The sequence below is a fragment of the Zalophus californianus genome, chromosome 9 (genome assembly GCF_009762305.2).
Source record: "Zalophus californianus isolate mZalCal1 chromosome 9, mZalCal1.pri.v2, whole genome shotgun sequence".
Classification (NCBI taxonomy): domain Eukaryota; kingdom Metazoa; phylum Chordata; class Mammalia; order Carnivora; family Otariidae; genus Zalophus; species Zalophus californianus.
This window is the reverse complement of record NC_045603.1, coordinates 65,272,760-65,299,142: the sequence shown is the minus strand read 5'-3', so window position 1 is coordinate 65,299,142 and position 26,383 is coordinate 65,272,760. Positions and strand designations below refer to the sequence as shown.

At 44.5% G+C, this 26,383-nt stretch overlaps 2 protein-coding genes and 1 long non-coding RNA gene across 5 annotated transcripts in view; 2 read left to right on the top strand and 1 right to left on the bottom strand.

The window, feature by feature from the left end:
- The window catches only part of LOC113921748, a 47,061-nt gene extending 24,136 nt beyond the window's left edge, over window positions 1–22,925 (top strand). Inside the window, exons 2-3 of the long non-coding RNA XR_003519780.2 lie at window positions 20,463–20,576; window positions 22,472–22,925. This is a non-coding gene — a long non-coding RNA (uncharacterized LOC113921748). The remainder of the gene's footprint in view (window positions 1–20,462; window positions 20,577–22,471) is intronic.
- LOC113921747 (testis-specific H1 histone) lies at window positions 1,565–2,600 on the top strand. Its single transcript, XM_027592909.2, has one exon. It carries the CDS (start codon window positions 1,661–1,663, stop codon window positions 2,432–2,434), a length of 774 nt encoding a protein of 257 aa, XP_027448710.1. The 5' UTR covers window positions 1,565–1,660; the 3' UTR covers window positions 2,435–2,600.
- Window positions 10,661–21,926, bottom strand: ZNF641 (zinc finger protein 641). Of its 3 annotated transcripts, none has more exons than XM_027592908.2 (6): window positions 21,698–21,926; window positions 18,161–18,369; window positions 17,531–17,622; window positions 16,242–16,371; window positions 15,505–15,618; window positions 10,661–14,408 (listed from the first exon to the last, which is right to left on the bottom strand). In XM_027592908.2, the coding sequence occupies exons 2-6, from the start codon at window positions 18,342–18,344 to the stop codon at window positions 13,654–13,656; spliced, it is 1,275 nt and encodes a 424-aa protein (XP_027448709.1). In that variant the 5' UTR covers window positions 18,345–18,369; window positions 21,698–21,926; the 3' UTR covers window positions 10,661–13,653. The 3 variants fall into 3 exon arrangements, with proteins under 3 accessions (XP_027448709.1, XP_027448706.1, XP_027448707.1); XM_027592905.2 differs by lacking the exon at window positions 21,698–21,926 and adding an exon at window positions 21,327–21,454; XM_027592906.2 differs by lacking the exon at window positions 21,698–21,926 and adding an exon at window positions 20,595–20,724.
- Window positions 22,926–26,383: the final 3,458 nt, after the last annotated feature.

The window sequence follows — 26,383 nt, the reverse complement described above, 5'->3', positions numbered from 1 at the left end:
GCCCCATCCCAGACCTAATGTATTGGAATCAGTACTTTATGAAGTACACATTAAAGTTTAAGAAGCACTGGTCTAAGCTACTTCCTGGCACTTTTATTCCTGGCAGAAACTATGTCGCAGTCCAGCCTGTGACTGCTGAGTATATGGGAATGTCCTTTAGAGAAGTATGATATGCTTTTGCAATTTGAGGTATTCTTTGAATAATTCCCAACTAAGTTGTGTCCAAAATAAGAAGTCCTTGAGTAACTAGCTTCCTTGGTCCCCTTCATTTTCAACCCTTTGAGATTTATCCCTTTATTCCCTATCTCCTTTCTCCTGATTTCCTGGGCATTTCCTTTGAATCCAGAGAAATCCTCCTCACCAGAGAGAAGCTTACACAGACTCAATTAAATGCCTGCTCTGTGTATAATGAAGAATAGTGTTAGGTGCAGCAGGGGCCATAGAAATTCAAAGGCTATTTGGCTCTCAGGAAACTTTTATTTAGTTGGAAAGGCATAAACATTCAGAGTAAAATTAATTTTATGCCTTATATTTGGGTAGTCCTTTGTCATCTACCATCACCTCTTCTGAACCTCTCCAATAGTTCTGTGATGTTGGTAGGAAGGGATTATTAGCCCCCCCCTTAAAGATAAAGAAGTCAGATATGGCATTTATCAATGCCATACGGCTGTTAAAGAGCTGGGGCGGGGGTATGTGTCCATGTCTTTCAGCTCTAAGTCCAGGCTGTTTTCTTTTTAAAATTCTTGTGCTGCATTGTACTCTCTACTACCAGATTAATTTAAAATAAAGAAAATGCAGTATAGGATTGCAAAAGTTTAATGTGGTAGTTAAGAGGAGAGAAATCATTTGCAAGAGTGAGGGGGCTTCAGTGAGGGAAGGATTCAACAGGATTTTGAAAGATGAGCAGAATATATCTGGACAGAGAAAGAGGGTGAGCAATCCAAGAAGAGGGACAAGAGGTAGAAAAGCAAAGTCTGGTGAAAGAATAATGATTAGACCAGAGTTCTTGGTCTATTTGGAAACTGGATTGTTTTGATCCAACTGAATGAGGCATCTGAATTACCCAGGTGTGAGAATCATTGTTTAGGGTAGAGGGACCACAGTGATTCCCTCTTTCCTTCATATTTTTGCACAGAATCCCCCATGTGGAGAGTCAGGGAGACATGACTGTCGATCTCTAGATGGTGGGACCTAAAGGTGGGAGTTTCTAGGTCGGGTTTTGTTTGATAGACTACCACATTTACTTTTTAAAGGCTTTGTATTACCTGTTTTAGATAGTTGGGAGTAGCTTCTTTCACCTTAGGGAAATGTGAGTAGATGGGTGTTCAGGATCACGGAAAAATAGTGAACTTCAGAAAGTGGTTGAGATCCAGGTCAATGAGAAGTGGCAGCATTATAAAGGGCAGGGAACAAACCCTGGAGATTATAAAGGTGATTCTTAGGGGTGTACAGGCGCCCAGATCTGGATTGGTTTAGACCTAGAAGGAAGTGGAGTCTGATTGGACCACCTACCTGGGGGGGATCTGGCAGCTCGCCAAATAGGACCTGAAAGTCTAGGCTGGGCATGCCATTGTGACGTGGTCCAGCCGGTCTCAGCTTAAGCTCGCGCCTTGGTGGGGGTGGCCCACAGCAGTGGCCCCGCAGAGGCGGGAGCGGGGCCATGGCTGAGGTGGCTGGGTCCACTGGTGAATCCAAAGGCACTGAAGTTAAAACCCAGCAGGCCGCGGAGAAAACCCTCACGGCCCTGCCGAGGCAGGGCCTGCGCTCCGTGCTCAAAGTGTCCCAGCTGTTGCTCCGAGCCATCACCGAGCACAAAGGGCTGACTCTGGCTGCCCTCAAGAAGGAGCTTGGAAATGCTGGCTACGAAATGCGACGGAAGTGCTGCCGCCACTCGGGCGATGCACTCTGGTCTGAGGTTAAGGGCACGCTTCTCCGGGTCAGCAGCAGCGATGCTTCTGGCTACTTCAGGGTTTGGAAGATTCCGAAGCCGAAGAGAAGGCCAGGACGCCTGAGGCTGGAAGAGGGCGTGCGCTTTTCGAGGAGGACCCTTCCCCGGCCTTGGAGCCCACGGCGGCGCTGCACTCATCGCAGGGCCGCCAAGAAGGCCAGGGAAGTCTGGAGACGCAGCACGAAGGTAAACACAAGGGGGCGGAAGATAAGGCCAAGAGCCAAGGACTCGGTGCGTTCCAGAGCCAGGGAGGAAGTGAGGGCCAAGGGGATGGACGAGGGGAGAGGACGGACCAAGAAGGAAGACATCAGGCCTAGGACCCGAGAGAAGAGGCCAGGCCCGAAGCCCAGGGAAGAGAAGCAGCAGGACCCGGTGAAGCCGGTAAAACGCACCATCCAGAAGACAGCTTTGGTTAAAACTGACCGACATTCTAGCAGTCAGGGGAAGACTCATGACCTAAGGGCTGCTCGCACAAAGACTTACTAAATCTGAAAGTCTTTGGAATGCAGCCAGTTATTCGTAGTGTGGGAGCAATTTCCCTTCCTCCAGGCACAGATGCCCTTCCCCATAGGCTCTAATGAGAGCAGCTCTCACACACTGAAGTGGACAAAACTATATACAAGACCTTTCCACTACATCGTGTCCGTTTCCTCTTTGCCGCACATGGGTACGGGTGGGTGTTGAGGGGAGACATACAGCAAGGGGCGTATGGGGTGAAGAGACAAAAAGATGTCGAGATTCTGTTCCTGCTTCAGGCCACAGGACAATGCCTTTCAGAAGGAAAAAAGAAAACAGGTAAAAGAAAAGCAGCAACTTGGGGGGATTAGACAGAAGTGTTGAATTAACGTTAGACACCCAATCAAATCCAAATTGAGTTTTGGGGAGAAGGGCTTGTAAAGAGAGAAGTGGGGGGCATCGTCCGGGCAAGAGAAGAGTAGACAACTTTAAGTTGAGCGGTCCCACTGATCCAAAGTGTTCTTAACTGAAATTCCTTTTAGGAAAAAGGCCCTTCTCCCAAAGTTGATTGTAATGGGTCTGGAGTTTTTGCCTGACTTGATAATAGTATTTTAACTGTAAAACTTTATTAGGTCAGTCTTCAGTTAAATGAGAGTGTGTGAAAGCATCTAGAACAGGGCTTGGCACAGGGTAGGTGCTCATTACTGAGAGTTAAATAAGAGTATAAATAGTTTGTGATGATGTGATAATATGCTATAGCAGAAAACTCTGCCAGATCAGTACTTAATGAGACCAGGATTCTAGTCAAAGTTCTGCTACTCTGACCTTGGCTGAGTTGTTACTTAACCATTTATAGTCTTGTTTTCCTTCTCTGTAAAAAAAAGGTTGGAATAGGACTAGGATTGTTTTAGGTGGTTTTAAGTGTTAGTAAAATAAGGACTTAAAATATCATGACATTAGGCTTTGTTTGACAAAATGCAGTGAGGGAATTTTCAACTGGGAAAATACTAACTCCTAGAGAGGAAATAATTAAGATTTATAGAATACATATCAGAAATATAAGGAGATGGGAAGGCTAACTAATGAATAGCTAGGTCTTTTGCTTTTCTTAAAAAACAACATGTATTGAGCACCATATACCAAGTATAGAGCAAATGTATGATTTTTTTTTTTTTTTTTTTTTTAGTTCTGAATGCAGAGATTAAGAACAGCATGGGAATAGTGCTCATGCTATAGGTCATAATAGGACACAGAAATGGTTCCTAGGGAAGTAAAAACATCAGAGTAGCCGGTTCAGGGAAATGACTTGCTGTTTCCAGCTGAAGCCAAAGGAGTAGGGAAAAGGGAAACACTGGGAAGGTGCTTTTCATTCTTGTAAAGAGGTGAGAGTGACGGTGGGAGATGAGAATGATTTGGAACAACCTGGGGAGCTTTTTCAGTGTACCCTACCAAGCTTTTCCCGAGAGTCTGATATCTTCTACAAGGGGGAACAGGGTATGTGTATTTACACACACACAGAAGGGAAGGGAGGGAGGAGTGGGAAAGAAAGCTTAAGTGATACTAATATTCACCCTCTCACACCCGTAAATGAGAATCACTGCTTTAAACCTATGCAGAGCTACTAGCAAAATGCTTGCCGCGCATCTCATCTATAGATGATCTGAACTTTGAAAGTCCCCCCTGCTGTAATTAGGTTCACTGTGCACTTGAATTGTCTGTGAGTAGCAGAATGAAGCAAACAGAGTAAGAGAATAGGGAGCCATCTGGTAAAAGGTAGTGGGAAACATTGTCCATTGAGCACAATTAGAACAAAGTTAATCAGATGTCTTTATGATAGCCAGATGTACCACCTCTTTATGGTCCTGGGAGGTTTTTACCTAAACAATCAGATGGCCCAGAACTAGAAGCCTTTTCTCCTAAGATGGGATGGGAAGGACACTGGCAAAAATTTTTCTAGATTTACTAAGAATCATCACAGTTCTATATGTATTGTGATGATTTCTTTATTTAAGCACACTCCCAATCATTCAGTCAGTAAATTTGGCAGATCTATTAAGTGTCAGAATCTGACTGGTCATTTCAGATTATTTTTCATTGGTAAATTTTATGGTGGCTATACTCCAATGAAATACAAGAAATGATTTTAACTCATTGGCAAGCTATCCATATTATCTAGGTCATAATGCTAGCTGGGTACTTCTGTGAAAGGAATTCCCAAGAATAGTTAATCTCATCCCAAGTATTCACTAATGACTAAATGCCTGCAAGTATTCTGGGCACTTTGCTGAATGAAGATGGATAAAGCATAATCCCCACTTTTCACTGCTCACATTCTAGTGACATATTTGGGTTTTTAACTTTAGTCAGAGCAAATGGAACATCCCTGACCTCAATTCTTTGCTTTCCTTTTATCTCAACTGCCTCATGTGATGATGATCAGAAAATTGTTGGACTTTAGAGTGGTAACAAAGTTTAGATGCCCTCTAGCATCATATATTCAATGACTGTTGATGAAACAGTTAACAGAAATACAAATGGCCTTTAAAAACATGAAAAGGTACAATTTTACTCACAAGGGAGATGCATATTAAAACAATAAGATAATATTTTTTTAATCAATTCAAAGGTTTTGAGAACCTACTCCATTGGTGAGGCTGTGGGAGATCAGGCACTCACACAATGCTAGTGAGTGTGTAAATGGAAGGAATCTGTCTTTCATAATTACAAATGCAAATGTCCTTTGATCCAGCAGAACCACTTTCTCTTTTAGATGTAAATGGATTTGTGAAAAGACTTATGTCCAAGGTATTCAGTGCAGCACTGCAGTAACAAAACAGAAAAGGAAATAATCTAAATGTTACTAGGGGACTAATTAAACTGAAGCTTCCAATACAGTGAAGCTGCATGCAGCTGTAAAAAGGAGATTCTCGATGTATTATTATGACAAGCACCCAAAGATATAGTAAGTGAAAAAACAATTCAGGACATTAAGTATACCATACTACCTTTTGTGTAAAATGAAGGAAAATATACCTCTTTGTAATTGTATAAAATTCTGGAAAGATACACACACAAAAACTTACTGGTTCTCCACTGGGAGGGGAAGATGATGGGAATTGTAGAGGATACATAGAAATGAGACTCTCTTACTCTCTCTTTTTTTGTATTTTCAAAGAACATGTACATTGTAACTTGTTCAAAAATAAGGTAAAAAAATTCCACACAATTGTCAGTTATAGCTTTTTCATTTATAAGGTGGTTTGTACTTTTGCATGCATTATTTCATTTCATTTTCACCTCAGTCTCTTAGATCTTAAGTGAAAAAGCTAATGTTTGGAAAATGTGCACTTTAGAAATTGGCTTTTAACTATGGACTCCAGTGCTCTCTTGTCTACAGCTACCCATGCCAAAGGGGACCTCACCATCCACTCAGTAACTCTCTGAGACATCCTTTCTATGTAGGTAAAGGGCAGGAGTTAGAACTCATTTCTACATTGTTTTAAAAGTTTGAGGTTTCTTGTGGGGGAGGGTGTTCTCAAACACATTGCAGGGTGTATTTTCAGAGCATGGAAACATCTCCATTTGTCAGTGGTCTCCAAACAGTAGCTGTCCCCCCTCCTCTGGGGAGCTCTGTGATGACAAGTCTATGAGGTTGGGCTGGAGATCACTTCAGCCACAACCTAAATGCCTAGCAAGGAGAGGAAGACATTCTGGGAAATAAATATAGGGGCACCATGTCAGAAAGAGAACTTTAAAAAGAGAAAAAGCCAAAGGATTTAGAAGAGAGGAACTGAAGACTGAGGGGGTGTCAGCATGAAGCATTGGATGGGGCTGAGAAAGGCACTGAGAGAAGGGAGCAAGGAGAGGAAGGCAAGATTTCAATAGACACCACTGGAGATGGCAGAGAGAACGGGGTGGTGGGAATGCAAGCTGGTGCAGCCACTCTGGAAAACAGTATGGAGGTTACTCAAGAAGTGGAAAATAGAGCTACCCTATGACCCAGCAATTGCACTACTGGGTATTTACCCCAAAGATACAAATGATCTGAAGGGGCACCTGCACCCCAATGTTTATAGCAGCAATGTCCACAATAGCCAAACTATAGAAAGAGCCCAGATTTCCATTGACAGATGAATGGGTAAAGAAGATGTCATATATATATATACAATGGAATACTACTCAGCCATCAAAAAATGAAATCTTGCCATTTGCAACGATGTGGATAGAACTAGAGGGTATTATGTGAAGGGAAATAAGTCAGAGAAAGACATTTATCCTATGATCTCACTCATGTGGAATTTAAGAAACAAACAGGATCATAGGGGAAGAGAGGAAAACATAAAACAAGACGAAATCAGGGAGACAAACCGTAAGAGACTCTTAATCATAGGAAACAAACTGAGGGTTACTGGAGGGGATGGGGGTGAGGGGAGGGAGTAACTGGGTGATGGACATTAAGGAGGGTACGTGATGTTCATTACATCCCATGCTCATTGCACTGGGTGTTATATGCAACTGATGAATAACTGAACTCTACCTTTGAAACTAATAATACACTATCTGTTAATTAATTGAATTTAAAGAAAAAAATAAAAATAAACGGCGAGAACAGGGGCCTCAGTGAACAATCACAGCTGTGTTACTCTTCCCCCTTTTTGGTTAGGAGAAAGACCAGACTTGTCAAGAGTATTACTCCAGGTGACTGGAGGAAGTAAGAGTGAACACAAGAAAACAGGGAAATATGAAGCATGGTGGTAGGTGTCAGAACAGCCTGGCTGGTGCTCAGGGAGCTGTAGAGGTGGATCATCCCCTAAACAGTAGGCCTGAAGCTCCATTAAGGCACCTCCCATGGAGGAAGAGCAAAGCCTTTGGGTTGCACTCAAGGCCCGGGGAGGGGTTCCTTCCCCTCTTTCCCACACCCCAGGAAGCTCCACAGGTGGGAGGCTGTGTCAGTGGGTCAGAGGCTGGCAATTTCCATGCCAGCTTCCCGTGTTTTCTCCCACACTATTTTTTTCTGTTACCTTATTCTCTTGATAACTTCTGCTATATGCCCATCCTCTTTACCCACAAAGGTGAGTATGTCTGGTGGACCCAGCTCCTGCCTAACCCCATCTGTGCATGCCTCCTCGGGTTCCCCTCACATCGCCAATTATTGTAAATTTGCCTAGGGGGTCAAGTCACCACCATCACCTCAGTCTCTAGACTCGGCTTACCACTTTAAGGGGCTCCCAAGAGCAGGGTCAGCACTTGAATGACCCCGAGATGGAAGGCCTCCTCAGATTTGCTCCCTAGGCCCTTACCTGCCTTACCCTAGGCCTAGTCCTGCTCAGTACTCTGCTTCCCTCATCTCCAGGTTGGGTTAAGACCAGCTAACTGGGGAGGGACATCTGGAAGCCAGGACACCAAGAGGGAAATGGGGAGGCCTAACTTGTGGCATCTTAAGGTTTATGTTTTTGGGAGGGGCAGTGAAGGGGCTCACACATGGCTGTGTAACTCCCCCCAGAGCTATCTGGGGTCCCCCACTCTGTGGCAGCCTTTTGATCACCAGAGAAGAGCTGAGAATGGAGGAAAGAGGAGAGGAGAGGACTGAGATAGGAAATCAGTGATACAGCCAATACGACCTTTATTCAACTGACAGGGACCACAGGAACATATTAGAGACCCTAAGGATACAGACCAAGTTCCCCAGTGGGTAACCCATGGGAAATTCACAGTCCATCAGAGGGAACCAAGTCAGACAACAGCTAGAAATCTGGCAGGCACAGAGCAGTTGGGCTGGATAGCAAGTGGGCATACACCTCCGAAGCTTCCTGTATGAGGGTGCCGTGGTGGCAGTATTGTGAGGCATGGCAGGAAAGTGGTGCCAGGGAAGGGCTCGGCTGAGGAACATGCTGAGTACAGGGCCTGTGTTAACACTTGTTCTCCCAGGTCTGGGATAGCAGTGCCTGGCACATAGTGAGCTGGCCAAAAATGGCTTTAGAATTGAAACTGATTCTCAGAAACCACAAGAGACAGGAAGGGACTAAGCAAATCAAAGTAGCAAAAAGTAGAAATCCACTTTGGAAACTACATCAAGGGAAAAAGAGCCTGCAGGGAATGGAGTGCAGGGCCTGGACTTGGCAGTATAGACAACCTGTTGGCCAGATTAGGGTGGGTGAGGAAGGGTCAGAGAGACAGAAAGAGATGCAGAGTGGTGAGATGGCAGCTGAGTTGCTAGAGCCAAGCCAAGGATCTGAGGGAAGGAAGTGGGAAGTATGAGCAATTGACCCTGCTTCGTAGGCTTAAAGCTGACAAACTGGACAACAGGCAGAGGGACAGAGGGCTCTTAATGGAACAGAATTGGCTAGAAGCTTGAAGAGGACTAACTATGATGGAAAGAGGATAGGGACTAGAAGAACAAATACCCTTGGGGAGGTGAGGCATGCCCCAGGCGAAACAAAAAAAACAAACCAAACCAAACTAACAGAAAAAGAGAAGTGGGAGTGAAGAGTGAGGAAGGAGCTCCATTTATTGGGAAAATGGAGGCAGGGACTCCTCCCTGGGGCCTGAAGTTGAAGAAAACTATAGCCAAGTTTCTCCATCTTGGGGAGAGGGGCTGATCACCTCCCCCCAAACTCCAACCTTTTGATCTTGGGAGAGCCCCACAGGGGTGGTGGGTTTGCAACGGTCAGTTCAGTCCATCCTCATGAGTTTGGTTAGGAGAGGAGCTAAAGGAGGTAATGGGACCAGGGCCTGCAAGACAGGTCCCTTCCTGCAGTCTGAATTGGACAAAATCTTCAAAGCAGGAAATGTATTTTTGACATAGGTGCCATGGCTTAATTGATTACAACTCCACCTGGTAAACAGAGTCTGGGTTCAAATCTCGCTTGTGTCACATATTACTAAATGAGCTTGGTTCTTTCTTGTGTCCTGGGGGCTCTCCAATGCTTCTGTTGCCCTTGCCCATAGGGTAGGCAAATCATGGTTAGGAATCCCTTGCACGGTACCTCATTGATCTCCAATGCAATTGTGAGGTTGGAAAACTTGGTTCCTTAAGGGTTTGTGAGAGCCAGCCTTACTCTCTATCCTGAGCTAAATGTTCACCTTGAATGCCTCCAGGCCAACTTATTAGGCCAGGAGAAGGACCAGGTAACTAGCAAAGGAAGACCATTTCCTTGGATGTGGTTTTTCAGTTTTACATTGGATTTCCCCTCTTTGAGGTACCTGCTCCTTTTTGTCCTTTCAGATTTCTGGACCCATGAATCCTCAGTGTCCACTGTAGAAGCTCTAGCCCCAATCAGTCACAACAGTTCGGTAGTGGCCCCAACCAGTTTCTAAAATTGTTGACTAACCCAGTCCTGTCACTGATTTAAGGGTGGGGACTCAATGAGACCAGAACTGAGGACAAACTAGCCTTGAGGGGTTGCAGAAAATAAATTTGACAAGATTCCCCTTTCTCCCTATTTGAAGAGGGTGAGGTACCACTGATTGAAGTGGAATTTGAATCTCCTGGCCAGTAATTCTCAAACTTTAGCATACATCAGATGTTCTGGAAGGCAAGTGAAGACTGATTGCTGGGTTCTGCTCTCAAAAGAGTTTCTGATTCAGTTTGTCTGGGGTGGAGCCTGAGAATTTGCATTTCTAAAACAAGTTTCCAGGTGATGTCGATGTTGCTGGTTCAGAGACCACATTTTGAGACCCAAGACCTAATATAGCACTCCAGGGAATAGAAGGAAATTTTGCCAGCTCAGGATTTCTAAGGGGTCTAAGGGAATAGACTTCACCTTTCTGTTACTGTCCAGCACCCCTCATCCCCATCCAGTGCACTCATCTGAACAGAGATGTAAAGAACATGTCTCCTGGCATCTCTGGTTCTGAGTCAGGACTCACCTTGCCCTTGATGGAAATAAGGAAACAGTAGTTTGAGTGCAGGAGTACAGGAAAGGAAAGGATTTTGTCACAAATTATCACACCTTTAGCTCCCTGAAGGTATAACATCACTTTGACAAGGGAAAACTTTTGCCTTCCACTTCTACATCAGTGTTAAGGCTTAAAATGTAAATAACTCTGGTGACTAAACATAACATAATAAAAAAAATGTAAATAACTCTGGGAAAAGCTAACACTTTGAAGGGATTCTTTGCAGACATACTTTGATGGGGGGACAAAGGGGAGGTATTTGGGACCTGAACAGGGTAGAGGCACCACAGAAGGAAAAGGTGACAGGTTCCTGAAGATGGACGTCCCCATTTTACATTTGCCCAGAGAGAACACAGAGACAGGTTTTTTTTTTATTTAAAGGGGGTAGGGTGGACATGTGGCAAAGCCAGTTAGGAGAAAGATGGGAGATTCCCTGTGGGAAAAATCATTCAAATCTATTCACCCATCTGATGGCTGCTGCTTATTTTATTTTTTCGTCCAAGGGAAGTGGTATTGGACCGAGGTAGAGAAGACAGTGGTATACCAGAAATGACCTAAAGGGATGTCCTTTCTGCAGAAAGCTTTTAGACTCCATCATGCCTTTCATTTGGGTGCTATGACTGCACCCACACTTTGGGGGCTTTACTTGCTATCCTTACAATTACTAAAACAGATCAACTGCTGGAGGTTAACATTTGGTTATTAAGATGTGTGATCTGATAGTACAGAGAGTCACTTCCCACAAGTCTTTAAAATAAGGTTTGTGAGGAGCTCCATTTGTCAGCTTGTCATCTTTAAAAAAAAAATAGAGTAGAATATCAGCAATACTCTTCTAGTCATTAAAGACTAGACTCTGTCTTTATACCCTACTGCCTCTGATATCTTAGTCCTTAAAATATTTAGTGATCCTTGCCTTGTAACTTTTGACACAAATATATAAATGATCATATTGGGTCAGGGTAACTCCCAATGACCCCAGTTTAGTTATTCCATGGATAGGCTCTGAACCTGCTAAATGTGTATATAAAACTAAGTGAACTGCTAATGTCTGTTTTTCTCAAAAGGGTGTTTCTGGTTTTTATCAGAGTCTCATAAGGGTCTGTGACCTAAAACAGGTTCTGAACCATTGCTTACATAGAGCTGATCTGCATTAATGAATGAGGCATAGTGAGAGGGTAAAAGAAATGGCACAGTCCAGTTTTACCACTGGAATCCAATACTCTCTTATACCCTGGGGTATCTCTAATCCTAAAATGCTCCTGTCTCTGAGGACCTTACAAAAGGCTGGCCATTTTGCTCTATTTGTAGGAACGTAAGCAAGAGAAGTGCATTCCAGGCAAAGAAGGAAGGCTGCTCTGAGTGGCAGAACGGAGGTGGGGGCTGGGTTGCTCAAGTCATATCCACTCTAAGAAGCCCAGTCAACAAAATGACCCTATTTTCAGCTCCATTTGGGTCCAGAATTCTAAGGAGCTGTGATTCACCCAGTTTTTCCTAAGCAAATGCGACAATCACTAAACTAGATTGTTGCAGCTTACTTCCTCTTGCCTCTCTGGTTAATTCCACCAATTGTGGTCGAGAAATAAGTGTGTTAAGGAAAAACCAGAATCTAAGCATTAAAGAGAAATTATCCCACTTTCATCTGCTTTGCTCCTCTCTCCCTAACCCCAAACTGCTCTTACATACAAGATAATTTTTAAATTATAAGATTGGTATTAACACATTATCAATAAAGCAAAACAATGACCAACTCATCAACCAACAGATGCTAGAATACTTATGCAAGTCCTGGAGTTAAAAGAGTCTTAGTGTGGCTACCTTCCCAGAATTGGGAAGTAAACCCAATGCACACCCCCCCCCGCCCCCCATCAGCTGAAAAGCTAAACCATAGCCATTTCCCCTAAAATTCTGTTTCTGGGAGAATGAGATCCTCAAGAAAAACTGTCTCCTTGATAAGGCAATCAAGGTCAAATAAGAGAGATGACAACAACCTGCAAGCACTGCGATTCCTGTCCTAATTTCCCAGCACTAAAACAAGACAAAGAAAGCACTCAGCACAAAGCTTCTATATGTACCTTACTTGAAATCGACAAGAAACAGCTCACCTCACTGAGGATGTGTCTTTCTCTCTTCTCCCAGGCAAAAAGAATCTGTGGCCCAGAGATTTAGACCTAGACATATATTATCCACAGTTGTCTTGATCTCAGTAATACCGAGGAAGGCTTTACACCTCAACTCTCACAGCTTAACCCGTCACTTAACCCTTTCCACCAGGGCTCCCTTAATCGCTCAGCTTACTTCCTATCTTGAAACAAAACAAAAAATCCCATACAATCCCTACTACCCTCATCCCCAGAAAACAGTCCCTAGAAAATCTAGCTTGTACAGTTTGCACTTTGCATGCTCTCTTCAAAGACCCTGCACACAGATACACATAGACACAAAAAGACACAGTCAAGAGGAGAGGGGTCTGTTCACGGGGATAAAGATTTTTTTCTTCTGTGTGGGCCTGGGTCCCTTGGTGGGGTATAAGTCCATCTCTTAGCATTGTAGCGTGATCGCTCATCTGAACATGTGTATGAGGAAGATGAAGGGAGTTGGAATAAGGGTGAAAAGGTTCTTGTTTCTATTTTTCAACAGGTGGGGGTAAGAGGTGTGGATGTATATTTGGATGATCAGGGAAAGGGTGATGGACCCACACAGGAATGAGGTCTGCCCCTCAGCTTTCATTTGAATAAAAAAAAGGACTCTGGTGCCTGATCACTATCTCTTTCCTGTTTGCTCATTACTCTCTAACCCAGTGTTCACCAGTGTGTTTCATGGAGTCACCAGTTCTGTGGGATGTGAAATAGAAAGGACAGAGGTCAAATCCATTTAGGAAACACTGCATTAAAAGAGGCTTAACAATTCTCTGTATGAATAAGTTCTCAGAGCCTTCAACATGCTAATATGGTCTTTCTCTCTATATACAGAGAGGATATAATAGTTACAGTATACAAAGGTGTTACTCAAATATTTAACTGGCATGGCATAGACTCCAACCACTTAGAATGGACCTCAGCCATAAACTGCTGATTCTCAAGTGGTACCCTTGAGAATGGGCTAGGGCTGAATATCAGCCCATGCAGTAAGCATTGTTTCCTAAAAGTTTTGCCCAAAGAACTCCATTTTATGTGGTATCTCACAGAACTGGTGAGAAATGTCTGGCCAATGTTAGAACCTCATCTTTCGAGGGATGGAGCCAGGGCTCATGATTCTGGCCACTGGGGTGCAGGAGAGGGGCAGTTCTGGCAGAGACTCCTGGTAGCACCAGCTGCTGATAGATGTGACCACAGCTGCAGCAGAAACAGATTTCAAAAGACAGCTGTCCCTCTGTCCCAGCTGCTCCGGGGACTTTGTCCCTGGTGGGTCAGCAGGTGTCTGTCCAGGTGATGTTTACGGCCAAAGCTCTTTTCACAGCGAGGGCACTGGAAGGGCTTCTCCCCAGTATGGGTCAGCCAGTGTCTCACCAGGTGGTGCCGTCGGCCAAAACTCTTCCCACACTCAGTGCACACATGGCATTTTGGCACTGGTGGGGCACGCTGCCGTTTCCTAGCCCCTGGGCTCTCTCCAACCTCTTGGCCCTTGCAGGATTTGCCTTCCGCATGCACTCTCTGGTGGCTGGCCAGATGGGAGTTGCATCGGAAATTCTTGCCACACTCTGAGCACCTGCTGGGCTTGTCATGTAGGTGGGTTTTCTGGTGCCGGATCAGGTGGTGTCTTCGCCCGAAGCTCTTTTCACACTTGAGGCAGCTGTAGGGCCGCTCCCCAGTGTGTGTTTGCTGGTGCCTGGCAAGGTGGGAGCCCCACACAAACTGTTTCCCACATTGGGGGCATGTGTGTGGTCTTAACAGGGAATCCATCTCTGTGCTACATAGAAGGTTTGAGAAGCTATCTTCCTGAAGAAAAGGTGGGCCCAGGAGCATTCCTCTGGAGCCCCTGGGCATGGAATCCCAGCTCTCATCCTGTTCTGGGTTCCAGAGAACAGTATCTTCAGACACACTAGATAACATTCGGGGAGGTTCTGCTTCTAGTTCAGGGGTATCACCCTCGTGCTCACTTCCATCTCCTGTGGAGAAGGGAAAATACCAACCCCAAGAGGGGAGTCACAAGAGAGTACTCCGGGACCCAAGTCACACGTGAAGTTGTCTGATTCCTGTTAGGGCCTAAACCTCACCCCATAAAGGCTGGGAGAACAGACTCCAATGTTGTATAAGACAGTGCAAGAGGTGTAGAAGTTAAAAACCTAAGCTTAGGAGGCAGATTACCCAATTTTGAATCTCAGCTTTCCCACTTAACTTTTGTAAGCCTTCATTTCCTCTTCTGTAAAATGGGAATAATTATAAAATAGATGTTATAAGATAGGTACTATAATACCTGCACATAGTGAGCACTTAGTAAATGGTTTGTGCTATTGTTGTTATTTATTTATTTATTACAATTACTTCCATCTTCCTGCCTAAGCATAGATGGAGAGAGTTAAGAAATGTGCTGGAGTGCCTGCGTGGCTCAGTCAGTTAAGCGACTGCCTTCGGCTCGGGTCATGATCTCAGGGTGCTGGGATCGAGCCCCGCATCGGGCTCCCTGCTCCGCGGGAAGCCTGCTTCTCCCTCTCCCACTCCCCCTGCTTGTGTACCCTTCTCTCACTGTCTCTCTGTCAAATAAATAAATAAAATCTTAAAAAAAAAAAAAGAAAGAAAAAGAAAAGAAAAGAAATGTGCTGCAATCCTTACTGGCTAAGTGACCACCTGTCAGCAATACTAGAGACACTCCGGAAAGCATCTCCACAATGGGTGGGAGGTTGAACAATAACATCAACAGTAACAACAACAACAACTAACATTTATTGAGTGCTTATTATGTGTCTGGTACTGTTCTACTCTGTTAATATATTGAAATCTCACAATAATTTACTGATGAGCAACCCAAACAGGGGTTACTTTTCCAAGGTTCCCAGGTGTAGGCCTGGATTCAAATCCACAAAGTTTGGTTCTAGAGCCTGCCTTCTAAACCTTTCTGCTACACTGTCTTGCCTTTGAAGAAAAAGATCTGTAAACTTTTTGACTCTGTAACTCACTGAGCAGAGAAGGGATTAGATGGACATGTAACAATGACATTCCGAGAGGGTTGAAAGCAGTGGCTGAAAGTCTATACTAGGTGCTTACCTGTGTATGTGACCCTCAGGATGTCCCTCTCCTCCAAGTCCTGAGGGTCAGGAACCCATTGTTCTTCCCCTCCTTCCAGTTGAGAAAGCATGTCCAGTTTGGGAATTGGAAATCCTGCCCATGGGAAAGGAAAACAGAGATGTCAGTGAGTTCAACTGTAATTCCATTTCTGAAAAAAAGCTGTTTACTAGATTACTCCTTGGAACTGAAGATAAAAGAAGGCCAGATACAGGCCTCTCTCCCGTCCCCATTTCTGTTAAGTCCCTCTTCTTTCTCTTAGAAAATCATATTGTCTTACCTAGCATGTCTGTTTCCTTCCACTCAAATTTCAAATACTTCCAGCCCAACTGTCCTTAACTTCACTTAATTAGCCCTACCACAGCTGTCCTACCCCCACTCCCATCTTACCTAGATGGCTTGCTGAGTTTCCAAGGACTCAGGTTCTATCACTTAAATGTCCTTCTCTCTGCTTTGTAAGAACTTCCCAATTCCCAACCAAGAAGAGCCTGAAGTTCTCTTCACAATTCAGCATTATTTTGCTGTTGTTTTTAAGAAATGACACCTCATTTCCATTCTCTCTGGATTAGCCCTAATGCTCTTTCTCTGGTGAAAGCTTAGACAGATTTCCAGCCAAGGAAAGAACCCTAGATAGACACTATCCAATAGCTCTGGAGCAGATGGCTCCATCCTCCCAGAATAATAATCTTTTAAAAGTAGCTAGGGAAGATCATGCTTACTTAGAGAGACCACTATCCCACAGTTTTCCTGCATGACATATTCTCCATAAAAGTCTGTCTGAGAAGGGTCCAGGCTCCGCCACTCCTCCTGAGAGAAGCACAATGACACATCCTTGATGGTTACCAGGCCCTGAAACAAAATGTAGCATCATCTGTCAGTAATTGTTCCTTAAGGAAAATGTGATCCCAGTGTAAAAGGCTGAAGTAGTAGACGAGAGGCCATGACAGCATCTAGAGAAAGAACTTCCCAGAGGTCCCTGGGTAAAGCATATAGTTTTGGTGAAAGATAAATGAGCAGATGGGCAAAAGTATGGTCAGTGAGTGAGTGAGGATAATGTCTCTGGAGCAGTTTCCCACTGGGACCATGGGAAGTTGGAGGCACCATGAACTCATCGCTCCCTCTGTTTGACTACAGAGTTTGTCTGCCCAGTCTTTCTCACTTGCCTTATTCTTTTCATTGCAGAAATTGGGTACTAGCCTCTCCTTCCACCACTTGACCTTTCCTTTTCTATCAGCACAAAATCATTTAGATAAAACATTCTTTCTTGCCCTGCGCCCACCATGCCATATCCTTATCTTTTGAGACAGCATAGTATAGTGGTTAGGAGCCCAGATTCTTGAGCCAAATGACTCCTAGCTCTGCCACTTATTAGCAGTTTGTCCTTACACAAGTGCCTTAATCTCTTCCTACTGTATTTTCTCATCTGTAAAATGGGCCTAATTGGGTTTCTCTCAGGGTTAAATGGGTTAATATACATAAAGCATTCAGAGAATTGCAAGATGGTAAGCACTCTGGGAGTGTAGCTACTACTACTATTATTATCTTCCCCTGGGTCTCCCAGTGCCTTCTGAATCTAAACCTATTTCTCTGTCTGGCTCTGCCCCTCTTTACACCTCTCTATCTTCTCTTCTTTTCTATAAATCCTCCATTATCCACCCAGTCCTGCCTACTTTATGTTCTTTCAAGCTTCCTTCAGGTCCTCTTTTCCTAATCTTTCCAGATTTTTTTCTTAAAGGACATTAACAAATTGTTCTTAAAAAAAATCTCTCTAGGGATGGCATGGCCATCCATTAGAAACAACTTAACCTCTCGAATTCCCCTCTTCTTGTCATGCCTCCACTCATTTTTTCAAGGGTATTATAAGCCCCGTGGAAAGGTAATCTGTTCAGTTATAAGATGAAGATACCATTAGTGATGTGAGATAACAAATCGATAGGCTGATGCTGAGGCTACAGAAAGGCAGCAGTGATGAGACCCTGGGAGAGGCCAAGGGAAGCAGATAGCCCACCTGTGATCCTGCCGCAAGAAGTGCAGCTGCCATCTCCCAATCTCCGGTGCTCCCCTCCTGGGGAATGGCAGGAACCCAGGGAGCTGACTGAGCTGGAGAGGAGAAAGAGGAACCACTAGAAATGGACCATCCACCCTTTCCCAGTGAAAGCCTGGGCCCCATGTTAGAGGAGCTTAAGGGTCACATTTTCCTATATCTATGCCCCTTGGTAAAACTCAAATGCATACACATAGTGGAAGAGACATTCACTCAAAATGTTCTGCAAGGCTATTACGTGGTTTTTACAAGAGCTTATATGTCAGCCATCTCTACTAGGCTAGCTGTGGTTTGAATTTATATTATTTGAATATAATTTTCACCTAGTAAAGTGCATCTTACTGGGTGTGTTCTCAACAGTAATCGGAGTTGTTGTCACTTCCTTTGTCTCCCACATTCAATACCACTAACCATGCACTTGCAGCATGTGGAAGGAGTGATCATGCAAGAAATGGGAGAAGCCCAGTTTTATGGTTTACAGAATCCAGGGACTCCTTACATTCCTGTGACCAGGGCCCAGGAAGCCAGGACGAATGGACTAGTCCTGGTACAGGTTACCATACTCAAACACACATACACCCTCTAGGCTCTCACCCTTCTCCTGAAGGGACTGTGGCTCCTCTTCAAGGTCACAGCATAGGTGTTCCAGTGGCCCTGGTGCTGTTCTCCATGGCCCCTCTTCTTGGCTTCCCCTTTCCACCTGAGGCTCTGCTCCATCCAGCTGGACATTCATTGACTCCCATCCTGTCCCCAGGACTGCGGTCTGTTCTGAAAGCATTTTTGCTGCAAACCCAAATTGTGACCTGGAACAAATTCATTATCAGCTGTGCCCATTCAAAATGGAAAGGGGTGATATTCCTAAGGGAGTTATGGAGAACAGCCTCAGGGATAAAAAGATGAAACTGGGTAAGAGAAGCTTGATGGCAGATGAACTTTAAAAGCTTGGTGTGTTCCAATCAACTGAGCCTGGGCCAAGCTTCTTGGAGGAACTCAGAAGTGAGCAGGTGCTAAACAGCAAAGTCACTAACAGTTATTTTGGGGACCTCATTGCAGAAACAGAATATCACTGACGGCTGGAAGAACTTCATTAAAACAAACAAGCAAACAAACAAAAACAATCCTGGAAATTCAAAAGCTATTCATTTAATTCCAACAAATACAATGAAGTAAGCAATCTGGACACATGTAGGATGGGATGTGCACTGACTTACACTCAACAAAAATGGATATAATCACATATAAGATTTTCTGCCACAAATCCCATTCTCATCAATTAGTTCAGAATGAAATGATTACTATAGGTAGAAGACCCAGCCAAATGTGTGTGTGTATGTGTGTGCGTGTGTGTGTGTGTGTGTGTGTAAGGAGCACACCCCTCCTTTATAAGACTGAACCAAATGACACCTCACTTAAGCCTCAACAAAGAGACATAACCTGTCACTCTGAGGCAGAAAATGAGAACTGGTAGTAAATGTGGTGGAAAGACCAATAACTTAGAAAGCAGGTATAAAAATCCAAAATAACCATAACAGACAGGAGAAATTGATCAGTGAGGAATTGATTCTAATTGAAAAAAAGAACACAAAGGGTTTGAACCAGAGTGGATAAAGGGGAAATAGTTGATGCTAACATGACCTCAGTGGGTGAATTAACAACCCTGTGAGTTGAGACACAGGAAAGAACCTGAGACATAAGAAAGAACCAGTCAGATCTCATTAGAAAAATATATTCAGTTTTAAAGAAGGGTATGAAGAAGCCAGAATATGTTTCATCAGAAGAAACAAAAGTGGAGAAAGGGATGGGAAATATGGCCATTGGGAAAAGTTAAAAACAATAGACATAGTTTTCTCCTGTCTAGGGAAAAAAAGCTGATGAATGATGCTACTAAGAAAGAGAAATGGTTTATATCTCTGTATAGATCTATTCTGTTGATTGCAAGAGAAGAGATTTAGGTTAAAGATATTCTTTCTTTCTTTCTTTCTTTTTTACAGATTTTATTTATTCATTTTAGAGAGAGAGGGAGAGAGAGAAAGAGAGAGTGCACACAAACAGGGGGAGGGGCAGAGGGAGAAGCTGAGCAGGGGCTCGATCCCAGGACCCTGGGATCATGACTTCAGTCCAAGGCAGACACTTAACCAACTGAGCCACCCAGGCAAAAATTCTTAACAATAATTCTGTAGTGCACAGGACCAGGTTGTGGGCTTTTCTTTTCTCTGGACATCTTAGGAGTCAGAACAGGTCTCAGGTGTTGTGACAAGGGCTTCCCTGACTTCTGGCAGAGAAACAGTCTATGAGACTGCAGAGTCCTTTTTGCTTGGCAACTTTTTTTGTGTGTGTGTGATTATTATTCAGTACTCAAGCAGTCAGAGCCAGTGAAAGGCTTCCAAAAACAGGTCAGAACCTTGGTTAACTATCCTGGCTCACTCATATCTATTCAGTAACATTTGCAGGAACCCAGAAGCCCAGGACAGGTAATGACAGATGTCAAGTTGTTTATTTTCTTGCCTATCTGTCTTTGACAAAAGAGGTAGGTGGCAACCCTAAAACCAATGCACAGGAAGGCAACAAATTACCCTTTCATCTCAGAAGTCCAAAGAAGTCTCAGGGCCTCATGGGAACATCCTGGACTGATTCCCAGCTTAGGAGGTTTCCTTTTCAGAGACTTCTCGTGAGAAAGGAAAATTCCCAATAAAGCAATAAAGGGAAACTTCCATTTTAACTCTCTCTTCTGAATTCCAGCCCCTGTATTTGCCTTATTTTTAGCATATAAGGCACCAATTCCCTCTCCTCACTGGAGGTCTTCTTTGTTTCTCAAGCTCCCTTTGAATATCCTCCCTCAGCGTTTACCTACAAATACCTGGACACCTGTCTCAAACTCATTTCTCTATCTCCCCAGCACAGTGCCTTGATGGGAAGCCTCTTTCTGCAGAGCCTACTGGGCTAGCGGTGAGCCTCTCCAGACCACGGACAGAAAACCTCTGGAAGTGCTGAAAATCTCAGCAACAAGGGGGTGGGTACTTATCCTCACACTGCATTTCCTCCGATGTTCACTCTCTCAGAGCCAGCACCTGGGCAGCTAAGGGTGTCAGCCCTAACCAGGTTTCTCCTGGCTCCAGGATGTTCCCAGGCCTACTGGAGCGTGGGTTCTAGGGCTTCCATTTCCCACTTTTCCTCACATATCCGAGAGTCAGGGCACCTGCTGAAGGAAGTTTTTGCAGCGCGCGCTGTTGGACAGGGAAAAGAGGGTGTAAGGAAAGGAGCAGCCCAAGGGCACAGGGACGAGTCGCTCTCTGTCAGAGAACCCTGCCCTCTGCCCCGGGTGGGGCAGGGGCGGGACGGGCGCCTGCTCCTAAGTAGGGTTGCTTCTCCCCTCCTTCTTGTCACAGTGCCCCTGGAGAGGGTCAGATTTCAGAGAATCCGAGAGAGGCAGAGCTGGGGCAGGGGAAGTGAGGTCAGAAAAACAGGTTTCCCCTTAACCGGGGCAAAAGCAAGTCAAGAGAAAGGAGCCACGGGGTAACCTGTGCGCGAGTGACAGCGGCGGGAACCCGCGGGGCCTGACAGCGACGCCGGAGACGGGGAAGCCAGGGCGAGGGGCGGGCGCAGAATGTCAGTGGGGCCGACCCCCCGGTGAAGGCAGCGACCCGGAGGCCGCGTCGATCCTCCCCCCCGCCCCATGGGTGACTGGGCCCCCACCCGCCGCCCCGGGAAGCCTGGCGTCCCTCCCTCCAGCCGCGACTCCCTGCGGCCCGGCCCCACTCACCCTGGTCGGCTTGGCCTGCGGCCCGAGCCTCCCTCCAGGGCGCCGCCTGCCCCTCCCCTCCGCCCTCCGCTTCGTCGGAGCCGGCGGCCGCGGAGCCAGCGACGGGCGGAGACGGCGGCCGGGCGGGCGCGGGCGGGGCGGACACAGGAAATCCCCGCCCGCTTCCGGGGCTCGGCGGCAGCGGCAGCGGCGGCGGCGTGGGGGAGGGGGTGCGGGGGTGAGGGGGTGGGCAGGCCGCGGCCCCCACGCCCCCCGCGCCCGGGCCCGCCGAGTCCCGGATCTCGGCGCCCGCCCGCCCGAGGACGCCGCGGGCCCAGGCGTCCGGATCCCGCCTACGGTGGCCGCCCGCCCGCGCCCGCTCCCTGACTGACCATTTTCGGTCCCGGCCCCTCGGCCTCCCACGGGGTTCTCTGCACACGGGATCATTAATTACCCCGACATTTAATAACCGCGCGTTATATGCCAGACAATCGCTGTGAAAGCGAATTCTCAGGCAACAGTCCGGAATTCCTCGAAGAGCTTGACTGACTTCTAGGTTTCAAGACAGCAAGGATAGGGGGCTTGAGAGAGCCCTGAGGAGGAGTCACTCGTTCCGCTTGAGGGATAGTCAGGTTGACTTCACCGAGACTGTGCTCTCTGAAGTAGGCCTTGTAGCCGCATTGTCCGGTCTGCGGGAGCCACTAGCCCCATGTGGCTGCTGAGTGCTCGCGGGGTGGCTAGTCCAAACAGAGTTGTGTTGTAACACACACACCAGATGTAGATGAATTAACAAAATGTCGAAGAGCTAATAAGCAGTATTTGGCATGTATAGGGTTAAATACATTATTAAAACTAATTCCACCTACTTCTTTTCACTTTTTAAATATGGCTACTGAAATTATTAATTTATATATGTTGCCTGCGTTATTTTTCTATTGACAGAGCTACCTGGAACGAAGCATTAAGATAAGTTTGACTGAAAAAGATGAGAAGGGATTACAAAACAGAATAAACCATGATACCATTAGAATCTGTTTATAATCTACAAATCACATTATTTCATTATCACAACAATTCTATAAAATTTTATAGACAAAAAATAAGTGACTCACTTAAGGTCATAGGTGGCAATCATTCCTTTAATAAAAATTTATTTTTTTTGCCAGGCGCTGTAACTAAATGCTGGCAGTCAGAGATCCCAAAGGAATTAACTGTGGATTCAAGGACTCAGTCTTTGGAAACTCAAGTCAACAAATATTTGTTATCAAATGTAAGAGATGCTAAAATGGAGGAATATACTCTGCACTAGGAACAAAGAAATACATATGTATGGGAGGAAATCAGAGAATGCCTCACAGGAGTCTTGAGGCAGAGGAGAGTGGAAAGGGCTTCATAATGAGAAAGAAGAGAATGTGCTAGACGTGTAATTGGGAAAGGGTATAGAGCATATTCTAGAACCAATCATAGGATATGTGGGGGGAGTGGTACAGCCAGGTTTTCTATCTCAGGTCCTGGAACTAAGTCTAGGGGTTCTTTTCATTTATGTTACCACTGTTGATAAATACAAGGTGTGTTAACCAGGGTAGACTGATGAAACCAGTATCTCAGTGTTTTAACACAATAAAGGCTTATGTTTCATACAAGTCAGTGTATAGTGGGTTAACTGGGGCCAATGGTGGGCTGTCCCTTGCTCTCATGGAAGGACATGGCTTTTATCATGTGACTCCACCATCACTGGTTGCCTTGGAATCATCCAATCTATGTGCCTCAGATAAGGGAGGAGAGCCGTGGTGGACTTATTAGAGATACCACGGGGGCCAGCCCTAGAAATGGAGTACATCATTTTCACCCCATTCCCTTAGTCTGAATTCAGGTGTGTAGTCACATTGTCCCACCTAACTGCAGGGGTGACTGGAAAGTAAAATGCTTGTACCTGGTAGAAAAGGAAATGGGGTTTAATGAACACTTACATTGCCTCTGCTACACAGTGTTAAACTGAACTTAACCAAGCACCTAAACCTGACTTTACTTAAAAGGGATATTTGGGGAAAGCTGGCAGCCAGATAGATGGGAGAGGCAGCCCAGACTCTCCTCTCTTCTTCTTTGGGAAACAAACCAGTGTAAGATCGTATCCTTAAAAAAAAAAAAAAAAAAGGTAGGGGGAGGGTGAAGGGAGGCAAAATAGTCTTTGGCCTAATGGCATGATAGTGGGGTATTAATATTTAAGTAAACATGTGCTTTATGTCAGAACCTTGCCTTAAACATCACAGGGAAAAAACGTAAAATACCTCTGTATTATGCTTTGATGTGCCACCTCTTTACCTATCAGTCAACAAACTGTGAAGTGTAGATATTATCTCAGCATGGTTCAAGGGTATTAAGTGAACCAAAAGGCAAAATTAGGACTTGAGCTCTGGCCTTAGACTTAAAACCTGGCACCAGAGTAGTACCTTACCTTTCACAGTAATATATGGACAAATCCAAACTCCTACATAATGTTACAAGATAGAGTAATTAAGTATGCAGTGAGCAGCAGGTAGAAAATTCCATCTAAAACTTCCTGGTGGAAAAGTTTCAAGATCAGTTTTGGTGGCAAAATGTAGAAAGAACAGCCTGGATAGAGTCAGAAGGCAGAAATGGATAGGCTGTCACATGCTGTGGGATGAAGAACACAGATGTGGGAGTGTCTATCTAGAGTAGAGGAGAAATGAAATGGGGAAATTGATAGAAAGATTAGAATAATGGGTTTTTTATTTGCTATGTCAAGTAATAGGGAGTCTTTATACTTAGTGTTATATAAGGAAGTGATATACCTAATGGGTCTAATTATGTCATTCTAAGGAGACTTGGTGGTCTGGGGCTGCCCTATTGATAGAGTTCAGAACAACCGAATGGGAGGAGTTGAGCCCATAGCCAGATTCTAGTGTATGGAATACAGAGTTCTTTAGGATACAGCAGTGTTCTTTCTGAGGCTCAGGGAGAATTCCCAGACATTTAAGGTTTCAAGTTCTTTATAGGACTTTGGAAGACCTTAAGAGACTCAGTCTCTTGTCTATCAGCCTTGACTTCATTTCTGAACTCCCGTTCTGCTGTGGTTTGAACAAGAAAGTGCAATGCAGGTGTTCACCAGTTAGGATTGTGTTATAAGTTCCTTTATCAGTTGACTGTAATGAATTAACAGCTTGGCTTATAAAAGCCTATTCGACCATAATGAAACCATACCTTCCATTGCTAACTAGAAACTAACCACCATTTATGACACTGCTTTCCTTTCATTCAGTTTTAAAGCTTGATGTCAGAGATGAATTTTCTATGAACAGGTTAGTGTTGTTTACTTCCTCTTTGTCCTACATAGGAAAAGAAGAAAGGAAAGAGAAAGGTTGAGGGAAGTTTCAAATTAGGACTCCTATGGAAAGGGTAAGGGCCCCCTTGTCAGTAATTAATAATTGTAACTAACATTTGGACAGCACTTTACAATTTACAAAGTGCTTCTTGTATATGTGATCTTCATGACTCACAGAGATAAATTATCTTTATTACTAGTTTATGGTTAAGGAAATAGACATTTAAATTATAGAAACTCCCCTTTATATAATCTTGGGCAGATTTTATGTATATAAACCTGTTTCCTAATCAATAAAATGAAAGCCATTATACCTACTTGGTGGGGTTGTCGTGAAGGATGGGATGATGTAGGTAAACAATATAATACATAGTAAGAATTCAATAAATTATAAGACCTAAGAATTGAAGCTGCATAATGAGTAAAAAGAGGAGTTTGGTAGGGTGATGGACAATGCAAAGATAGGATGAAAGATCAATTTTATTCCAGAGTTTTGATGAGGTAGACAAATTGGTTGGAATGGAATGAGCTGAAGGTGTAGGTCACAGAGTGGGGTGCTTGAATTGGAGACAGGGAGGGGTTGCAGTTGTTGGTAATAACTAGGTATGGGGTATGATGGTGAGAAGAGTGGCCAAGATGGTGGACAAGGTCATTTCAGGTAAGAGAAAGTCAAGGAGCTTAGAGGGTAGGGTGTCAGCAGGATTAGTATTTACCAGTACTAGCTGGAGATGGATCCATCAAAATGGGTGTAGCCTGTAGTGCTGGTCCTGGAGGCACCAGTGACTATGAAAATATTTCAGTATTTTCATAATCACACTTGTGCAATCTAACCCAGGGCATAAGATGGAATTGTCCACGTGGATATTGAAGTCACCAGGAATGATGATGGGGTTATGGAGGGTGGTCTAGCAAGCTAGGGGAGGGAGTCTTTAATGAAAGAAGGAGAATGACCAGGATGTGTTAGGTGATAATAAGAAGGAAGGGTTCTGTGTAGAATGCTTTAATGGCAAGGGCTTCAGAGGCACAGGACATTATTTATGGAGGAAGGAGGGAAATGGTACTTGAGGCAGCAATGAAGAGCAAAGAGAACACTTTACTTCTAGCCCTAGGTAGTGTAAAGCCATCATTTATATAGTTAAAACAAAACTTTCATGAAGTAATATTCACCTCAACTACATGCAGTATATGCTGTTGATTTCTGTTCTATTACCATATTTAAAAAGTTTTCTATTTACCACCCACTAAATTGATTTTACAGTTCACTAATGGATTGTAGCTTATCATTTGAAAAGTATTGGTATGTAAGTTGTAGGAGCAAAAATAACCACCTCTTGAAATGACTGCATGGGAAGCATGCTTTGTTAAGGAACAACCAGGTTTTGACTAGATAAAGGAGGAGAAAGAAACATCCATCAAAGAGGTTGAAGGATAAAAGGTGTCTGAGTCTGTTCAGGCTGCTGTAACAAAATACCATAGACTAGGTGGCTTATAAACAATGAACATTTATTTCTCACAGTCCTGGAGGCTGAGAAGTCTAAGATCAGGGTGCTGACAGTGTCTGGTGAGAACCTGCTTTCAGATGTCTTCTCACTGTGTTTTCACACGGTGGAAGGGGTGAGGGAGTTCTCTGAGGCCTCTTTTATGAGGGCACTAATCCCATTCGTGAGCTCTCTGTCCTCATGACCTAATCACCTCCTGAGGGCCCCACCTCCAAATATCATCACACTGGAAATTA